At 67.1% G+C, this 9,005-nt stretch overlaps 2 protein-coding genes across 2 annotated transcripts in view; both read right to left on the reverse strand.

The window, feature by feature from the left end:
- The window catches only part of PHPT1 (phosphohistidine phosphatase 1), a 1,947-nt gene extending 1,408 nt beyond the window's left edge, over nucleotides 1-539 (reverse strand). The window contains exon 1 of the mRNA XM_014949713.1: nucleotides 431-539. Within this exon, the coding sequence (XP_014805199.1) occupies nucleotides 431-539 (109 nt within the window). The remainder of the gene's footprint in view (nucleotides 1-430) is intronic.
- Nucleotides 65-6,133, reverse strand: LOC106892480 (chromosome unknown open reading frame, human C9orf172). The gene is made up of 2 exons (XM_014949702.1): nucleotides 6,039-6,133; nucleotides 65-4,190 (listed from the first exon to the last, which is right to left on the reverse strand). The coding sequence occupies exon 2, from the start codon at nucleotides 4,125-4,127 to the stop codon at nucleotides 882-884; it is 3,246 nt and encodes a 1,081-aa protein (XP_014805188.1). The 5' UTR covers nucleotides 4,128-4,190; nucleotides 6,039-6,133; the 3' UTR covers nucleotides 65-881.
- Nucleotides 6,134-9,005: the final 2,872 nt, after the last annotated feature.

The raw sequence follows: 9,005 nt of genomic DNA on the forward strand, positions 1-9,005 counted from the left end.
GGTGCCCGGTGTCCCCGGCTCTGCTCCCCCCCCTTCCCTGACACCCCTCGGGCAGCCCCCGCCGCCATCGTCCGCTCCCCGCTGCCCCTCTGCCGCCGTGCCAGCCCCGGGCAGGCCCCGAGCCCGCGGCACCGCGGCACCGTGGCCGGGCTCCCCGGCGACACTTGGCTGTCCACCGCCTCCCTACCCGAGCCAGGCCTGGCTTGGTGCCCGGCACGGGCACGGCCCCGCACCCCTGTCAGCATCCAGGGACCCCCAGCCCCGCCTGCAGGGACAGACCCCGTGCCCGGGGACCATACGGGGCCCTGGGGGCGCACGAGGGGGCTTTAACCCACCCTCCCAGGGTCCCCGCTGCGCCCAAGGACCATGCAGTGACATGCTGAGGACACAGACGCTACAGAACAGAGATCTTCTGCAACCCAGTTCCCGCCCACGAAGCCTATGGGGCCACTGTGGGACCACCGTGGGGCCACCAGCAGTGCCCATGAGACCCCTGGAGCTGGGCAGTGCGTGGGGAGCTCGCAGTGTGCAGGCGGCATGATGGGCAGAGGCTGGGGGTACCCAGGGTGCCCCCAGCCTGGCCAAGCACCACTCACCCCCAGAGGGTTCTGTGGGGTCCTGCCAGGGCACTGGCTGGGACTTGTGCCCCACGGAACACCTCAGCCCCTGCTCCCGTCACCCCATGGCCTCCCCTAGCTCACCCCCCCACGCTGCTCTGGCTGCTGCACACCCCAGCTGACACCAGCCCCCCCAGCCCGTCACAGCCTCCTCCCCTCGGTGCCACATCCGAGAGGGGATCCCTGTCCCTCTGTGCCGACAGGGTAACACCTATCTACAAAGGGGGGTGACCCAGGGGTGCCGGGGGGGTCCCCACCCCACATTCACATGATGTCATCCAGGAGGTTGGGGCTGGCCACCCAGTCAAGGGTGCGGGGCTCAGAGGCTGCCATGATCATGCACATGAACTGTTTGCCCGTCCTCTTGTCGATGGGGTAGATGGTGGTGGGGGTGAAGCGCTTGTTGCTCTCCACGAAGTCGCAGAGCTGCTCGTAGACAGCAGGGAACTCGTGCCGCAGGAAGACGCCGCGGATGCGCAGCTCCCGCTGGATGTTGATGAAGCAGACCTCCCGCGCCTTGCGGCCCTCCTCCCCCTCCTTGTCGATGTCTGCTGTGCCAGGCGGCGGTGTCAGGATCAACGTCTCCATGTCCCGCTCCTTCTTCAGGATCTTCTTCTCAGGGCTGGAGGAGGCTAAGGCCACCTTGGCGTATTTCCTGACTGTTGGCACCTGCATCTTTGGCGATGGCCTCTCCGGCACTTTTTGGGTGACGGCCACGGTTACATTCAGGAGAAAACATTCGTCGGGGTCATACTGGTTGCCCGTCTCCCGCAGCTCCCGGGCATACTCCCCCAGGTTGTCCGAGTAGCTTTCCAGCTCCCGCAAGGACAGGTAAGTGGGGGACATCAGCAGGCTCTCCAGCCCGAACTGGAGGAAGTTTTCGGCTGAGCCGGCGTTGGGGAAGCCCAGGAAGAGGACGCCACGGCCACGAGAGAGGTAGCCCACCTTGGCAATGCGCGAGAAGGCCTTGTGTACCTCGGCGTTCTCCCGGCAGAACTGCAGGACGTGGCGGCAGACGCTGCCCACGCGCCCGTAGACGCAGCTCTCCTTGTGCGTGTCCCAGTCCTCGCGGCGGCAGTGCCGGGAGCAGTAGTAGGTGTAGCAGCTGTGGCACGACTTGAAGTAGAGGCAGGCGTTGAACATGGTCTCTGTGCGCCGGCACTTGGCGTTGGAGCACATCATCATGTCGTCCTCCTCCGCGCTCAGGTCAGGCGAGCAGTTCTCTGGCGACTTCTCGAAGGGGCCAACGGGCAGCGGGGCTGGTGGGGGGCGCGGGGCGCTGCCGCGGGAACTGGGACCTGGCTGCTCCTTGGTGGGTCGGGGTCCCTCAGGCACACCAGGGGGGACCCTCCTGCCCTCGGCCCGGTGGGGGGGTCCCGGGGCGCTGCTGCTCAGGAGCTGCTTGAGCTGCTCAGCGAGGCTGTCCCTGTCCCCAGCACGGTGGCCTGGTGCCGGCTTGTAGTCAATGACAAGGTCAGTGATGAGCTCGTCCAGTTGCTCCAGGCTGCGCTGGCGCCCCGAGCCGCTCTCCCTGGGGACAGGCTGCGGGGCGCAGGGCACGGCGTAGGGACCGCGCTCCCGCCCTGCGTCCAGCATGTCCCAGCTGGCCGAGCGCCTCTCGCTCCTGCCCAGCCCCTCGGCACGGATGTCGTTGTCGGTGATGGTGATCTCTGGTGTGACATACCAGGAGCGGCCTGGGGGACCGCGGCCACCGTCGGCATGCACCCTCTCGAGGATGGAGCTCTCAGAGAGGGACAGGGCAGCGTAGCGCTTGGGCGAGCTGGAGAGGTTGATCACCACCGGCTGCCGGCGCTCCTCGGGGGATAAGGCACGGTGCGGCTCCTGGGCGAGCAGGTTCTCGTAGCTGCGCCCGCGCTGCAGGACCTCCTCCCTGCGCGCCCCCGGCGCCAGGATGTTATCCCAGGATTTGGAGTAGTGCTGGCTCTCCCGGCCCAGCCGTGGGGGGGTTACGCCGTAGCTGGCGTGCCAGGAGGAGAGCATGGCCTCGCGCCCGGAGGGCTGCGGGGTGAAGCGTGACACCTGCAAGGTCTGGTATGGCAGCGCGCCCCGCTCGGAGCCGTACCAGTCGCTGAAGTGCAAGGGCTGGGTGCTGCGGGGCGGGGGGCACGTCCGCGACAGCACCTCCCGCTCCCGGTACTTGCCATAGTCCTCAGTGTAGAAGACCCGGGCAGAGGAACCGAGGGCCGGGTACGTCCGAGTGTCCTCGGAGTAGAGGGTTTTGACGGGGGTGCCGCGGGGGGCGTAGAAGCGGGGCTCATCCCCATAGAAGGCACGGGCGGGCGCCTCCTGCACCGGGTAGCCCCGTGCCTCCTCCACGTACAACGTCCGGGGTGGCACCGTGTGGACGGCGGCTTTGGCCGGGTCCTCGGCATAAAAGTGCTGTGGGATGCTGTGGCGGGCAGGGTAGGGGTAGCTGGCGTAACCGGAGCTGCGGAGGGGCATGGCAGGGCTGGGGCACCGCGCTGGCTCCTCCGCGTAGAAGAACTTGGCGGGGACGCCGGGGGCTGAGAAGGTCATGCAGCCCCTCTCGGGGTACTCCCTGAATTCCCGTGAGGCTGGCACCGGCACTGTCTGGTACGCCAGCACCCGGGGGTCTGCCTCGTAGTACTCGCCAGGGTAGGGCAGGAGCGGAGGGTCCCCGCTGTAGGAGTCGCTGGGGGTGGGTGTGCGGGACATGGAGACCTGCCTGCTCCCTGGCACTGCCAAGCTGCGGGCAGCCCCAGGTGTGCGGGGCCAGCGTGGTGGTTCCTGCCGGTTCTGGGCCGCCCGCAGGCTGCGCGCCGTATGTACCAGCACCGCCTCATCCGGCTTGATGTCCACCCGGCACTTCACGTGGGGGCTGGCACCCACCACCTTGGCACCCGGCCCCTCCTCGAAGCAGTTGTTGCCCAGGCAGAGCGGGGAGATGCGGCTGACGCTGCTGCGCTGTGGCTGCAGCTTGATGGGGTGCACCTCGTTGGCCAGTGCCCGCAGGGGAACCTGGCTCTCGCGGCGCGGCGAGGGCTCAGGGCGGGAGGGCTCCCGTGCCACCCGCAGCGCCTCCCGCCCGCGCCGGGCCGGTGGTGGTGATGCCGAGACGGCGATGGGCACTGGGGTGAAGGTGGACTTCACCCGTGGTGCGCTCTTGGAGCGGGTGCGCCGCTTCGGCTCGCTCCTCGGCTGGGGGGCTCTGCCACCATAAGGGTTTGGTTTTGGCGGCACCCGCCTGCCTGGCGGCCCCGGCGTGGGTTCGGGGGTGCCGGGGCGCGGGCAGGGGCGCTCCATGGCTGGGGGGGTGCCCAGCTGCTCGTCCAGCGACTCGAGGAAGTCAAAGCTCCTGCAATGGCGCTTGTTGAAGGGCTGCGGCTCGCGGGGCAGGGACGAGGACATGGAGGCATCACATTGTGCCAGGGGCTGGCAGACAATTGAATCCCTGGGGGCTGCGGTGGCCACCTTTATGTCTTGGTACACCGTAGACACCAGGATGTCAGGTGGGTCCGTTCGTGTCATCTTAAAAGCGGCTCTTCTCCTGCCAGCTCCCCTTCAGATGGCCTCAGAGGAAGGCAGCCGGCCCTGCAAGAGAACAGATGAGGCGCCTAAATCCCAGGGGGGACCGCGGGGAGCCACAACGGCACTCAAGAAATCCTCCCAGCTCAGGAGGTGTTTGGCCACCTCTTCAGAAATGGGGGTTCAGGAGCGTCCCAGCCTCTGCTGCTGCTAATAGTTGGATCCCAACTGGGGGAAGAAGCTGGAAAAAGGTTCCAAATCCAGAGTGCAAATAATGGGATGGATGGCAGGGCACCCATGGGTGCCCTGAGCACAGCAGGGCAGCCAGGGAGAGGTGCCAGCTCACCACAGGGCAAGGAGGCCAACTTTTTGGGGTGCAGCACTTGGGCACCCTCTTGCAACATCATGGGAAATGGCTGCTTGAATGGGGCTGGGGGGAGTCGACCCCAGAGTTTTCAATGGCGGATGGGGAACACATGCCCAGCCCCCCGACTGCGAGCATCCGAGTGGCTGTGGGGTCTCCTGGGGCCATGCGTGCCCACGTCCCAGCACCAGCATCACAGGCAGCACAGGCAGGAGCATCAGGGGTGATGTACCCATTGTGGCGGCCGGGAAGCCCACGCAGCTCTAGGGGGACAGGAGCTATTCCCCTTCCCTGTGGCAGCTGCACCCACCATGGCCCATGGACACCCCTGTGAGGTGCCAAGAGTCCCAGCTGCTGGCAGCCACCTCGCTCCATGGGGCTCCTCTGAGCTGGCACAGGTGGCACTTAGGGGCTGGCAGAGGGGTGTTGTGTGTGTGCTCCAAACCCATATGCCAGCAGCAACTCCTCCGTCTCCCCATGGCTCTGAGCGGGACAGACCAGGGTCCCTCCGCAATAACCTTATGCTGGAGGGGCTCAGTGCCCACTGGCTTTGTCCTTTCCCACCTCTTGTGGCCGGGACACATCTCCAGGGCTGAAGAGCAATCGGGACAGCACCTGGAGCTCCCATAGGACATGGGGTTTGGCACCCACTGTGCACCTAGCAGTGCACCTCACCTGCTGTGGGATGATGCTGGATAGGTGGCCGGGGTGGGCAGGCCCCAGCCAGGTGTGTGACACAGCTGTGTGACAAGGAGGGGCATCAGCACAATCCCCTAGACTGACCGGGGGAGCAGACGAGGTGGTTTGCCCGCAGGATCTGGTGGGTTGTGGCACTGGTCTTCACTGACAGCCCATCGAGAGCCGGCTCCAGGCTGCTATGGGCTCTGAGGGGATGTTCAACTGGCTCTGCCCACGGCAGGGACAGCCTGAGCTGGCTTTAATGCTCATCACATCCTGTGAGGATTTTGGATTTTTGACCACCTGGCCAAGGGCCTGGGAGCACAGGAGGGTGCCAGCTGCTCCATGGAACACTGAAGGTGCATGGCAAAGGCCAGCAAAAGGCATTTGGCTTTAAACAGCAGCAGAGGACCACAGGGAATGTGTCGCTGGGAGAAAAGGAACAGACTTTATTTGGCAAGAATCAGTATCGACTACACAGAGATGGAGGTGGAGGGGAGGGAGGGGGCTTGGGTCCCCCCTCATTACCCGGGTGAAGCCCTCTCTCATCCTGAAGCTGGGAAAGACAGATGCCAGAGCTGAGGTGAAGCCAGAAGGTTGGGGAGTGTCTGTCCCTGGCAGGGCTGTGGAGCCCAGTGGCCGGGGAGAGCTTGATGGCAGGAGGGGATGGGGATACTGGTGCCTCTGGGACAGGAGGTTTACACCCATAGTGGTGGCTCAGCATCACCCCTGCTCTGTTACAGCTTGGGAGCCAGGCCAGATCCGGGAGGGCAGCACCCCACGCCACAGCGATGCCGACAGCAGTGTTAGAAAGCCCATCCCTGAGGTGTCGGGGCAGCTGGTGGGCAGGGAATCGTGGCCCAGGGTCCTACCTGGTCCGGCAGCAGCAGGAAGGGGGTGGGTGGGCTGAGCTGAGCAAGGGCCCCACCACGGCTCCATCCCAGCGCTGCAAAATAGAAGAGGCGTGTGAGGGTCCTGGGAACACCCGGCCATGGCGGGGGGGGGCGGTGCCAGGGCCACGGGGTACCTTGGGGGGACAACAAACAGCTCGAGGAGCCCCTGCAGCCAAACCAAACTGTAGCTCAGTGAGGCCACCGTACACATCCCCGTGCCCTAGGGACCTGGGCCCTGCATCCCATGGGCACCACCACATCCCCCACCCATCCTGGCAGCGCCCCACTGCCCACAGAGCCACGCGAGGCCGTGGTGATGGGGGAATCCAGGGACAGCGCGGTGTTGGCATCCTCAGTGCTGCCTGAGGTTGCCATGGTTTCTCCGAATTATTCCTCCTCTGCAAGGACAGCGTGGGTGCGTGGGGAGGCTGCTGGGGTGGCAGTGCTGTGGGGGCTGGGGGGAGCTGGGGCTTTGCGGCACTGCAGGGAGAGCAGAGCACCCCCAAAGCCATCATTGGGGAAGGGGGGCAGAGCTGGGATGGCCCCACTACTGCTGGTCCCTGGTGCCACCGTGCTCCCACAGTCCACATGCCCCCAGCACTGAGACCCCTCTGCAGGGAGAGGATTTGGCATCCCCTCTGCTCTCCTACCCTCAGCTGGTGGGCACTGGGTGCCCCATTTCACCCCCAGCCCTGCCTGCCCTCAGTGGGCGCGGGTCTCCCTGCACAGGGTCTCTGTGCTGTGTCACCCTGGGGACGCTGACATGGGCTGGCAGTGCTTTCAGAGCTGCTGATGCCTCCCGAGCTCCCTGCACAGGAGCCACCCCCTGGGGGCACATGACCCCTGGGGACACAGCTGGCCCCGTGCTCACATCCTCACCCCGGGGAGGGCCCAGGCAATTTGTCACAGAGCTTTCTGTGCCCCCGCTGCTGGACAGGACACACGGACACCTCTGCCCAGCTGCACAGCAGCTCCCCTCCAGCTCACCCCGCTGTTGCCAAGGGGCACCCGGCAGGACTGCCCCCCCCCCCCCACACCCCCCGTCTCCCCACGCTGGACAGGACACACGGACACCTCTGCCCAGCTGCACAGCAGCTCCCCTCCAGCTCACCCCGCTGTTGCCAAGGGGCACCCGGCAGGACTGCCCCCCCCCCCAAGCCCACAGGCTTGACCTGGCACCGCCGCAGATCCTGGTACCACCCATGCTCCTCCACCCTTCTCAGCACCCAGATTGCAACTGCTGCTGCCCCAGGGGTCCTGCCCACAGCCGGGGGCTGCCCTCGCCCCCAGCCTGGCACCCCATGCTGCTCTCGCTGTGCTGCAGGTGGGCACAGCTCCGTCCCACGGGAGCAGCAGGAGGGGCTGGGAGCGACCCTGGGCTGCCAGGGGGGCCCACAGGAGGCTGCCAGGAACTGGGTCGCTGCCTGCATGAGACACACGCGGGCTGTGCTGTGGGGCTGTGCTGCCCACGGCACCCCACGTGTGTGCTGCCCCCCCACTGCCCCACACCCACGGAGAGGGCACTGTTTGCCTGCTCTGCACAGAGCGCCCTGCCAGGGCACTGCCCACAGCCTGCCCCCACGCACCGCAGTGGGCACACTGCCCACACACTGCACACACTGCGCTGGGCACTGCCAGGGCACTGCCCCACACGCTGCCTCATGCACTGCCCGCATGCTGCCCTCGCACTGTGTTCACTGCACGGAGCACACTCCCAGGGCACGGCCTGGCAGCCCGCTGTCCCCACGCTGCCTGTGCATGGCCCTGAGCTGCCTGCACACACTGCCCTACCAGGGCACCGCCAGCTTTCTGCCTGCCCCCTGCACACACAGCACTGCACGCACTGCCAGTGCACTGCCCTGGGCACGCTGCCTCGGCATTGCTGGGCGCCCTGCCTGCCTCCTGCCTGCACACATCCCACCCAGCAGACGGGCAGCGTGATGCCTGCCTGTGCGCTGCCTGTGCGCGCTGCACGGGGGCCACTGCCAGCACGCTGCCTACACATGCAGTGCGCTGAGCACACTGCCACTGCACCACGCTGCAGGCAGCCTGAGCGCACTGCCAGTGCCGGCTGCGCTGCACTGAGCTCACAGCCTGCGCGCGGCCCCACCGGCACTGCCAGCCCGCCGGCAGCACCCGCGCTGCCCCGAGAAGGCTGGAAACACAGGCAGGGCAGCATCTCACGTGCACTGCAACCACTCTGCTCGTGCAGATGACGTTGGAGGCAGCCCCAGCACGCTGCCATGGGTGCAGTGCCTGCACACGCTGCACTGTGGGCACTGCCAGCCACAGCCCTGCACAGGCCTGTGTGCTCCCTGTGCACCAGGAGGGAGACACTGCCTGGGCACTGCCCGCACAGGGAGCTGGCACTTGGCACTGCCCGCAGGGAAGAAACACACTGCCCTCCCAGCCCCTGCCCTGTACGTGTGGCAAATAGACATCTCCCTCTCTGTGCGACCCCCCAACATACACCCTGCCCTGTGCCCCCCCCCCCCATGGCATTGCATGCCCTTCCACATACTCCCTGTGGCCCCCCAGTTCTGTGCCCCAGCCCGTGTGCCCCTGGCACCCCCCACATCACCCCCAGCCCCTGCTCTGAGCCCCAAGGCTTCCTGCCCAGCCCCAGCCCCCTGGGTGTCCCAGCACCCCCTGCACTGCCTGAACCCCCGCAGGGGCTCATCCTGCCAGGGGGAGCGGCGCCCCCAGCCCCAGCCCAGAAGGGCACCCCCAGTGCTCTGAACCCCAGCACCCTCGGCCCCCCGCCCTGGAGGGGCACCCGCAAACGGGCAAGGCCGGGCGTCTGGGGGCGCTGGGGGAGCCCGGGGAGGCAGCCGGGTGGAGCGGGGCTGTCCCGGGCTCTGCCACCGCCGCGCCCCCCAGAGCCCAGGGGGGTGGCCCCGGCAGCCCCCCACGCTGCGCACCGGCACCGGGTGGCACGGGGCCCGC

The sequence above is a fragment of the Calidris pugnax genome, unplaced genomic scaffold (assembly GCF_001431845.1).
Source record: "Calidris pugnax isolate Ruff unplaced genomic scaffold, ASM143184v1 scaffold192, whole genome shotgun sequence".
Classification (NCBI taxonomy): domain Eukaryota; kingdom Metazoa; phylum Chordata; class Aves; order Charadriiformes; family Scolopacidae; genus Calidris; species Calidris pugnax.

What these genes read in the sequence shown, in the direction of transcription:
- LOC106892480 (XM_014949702.1), bottom strand. Translation starts at nt 4,127, where the DNA reads ATGACACGAACGGACCCACCTGACATCCTGGTGTCTACGGTGTACCAA.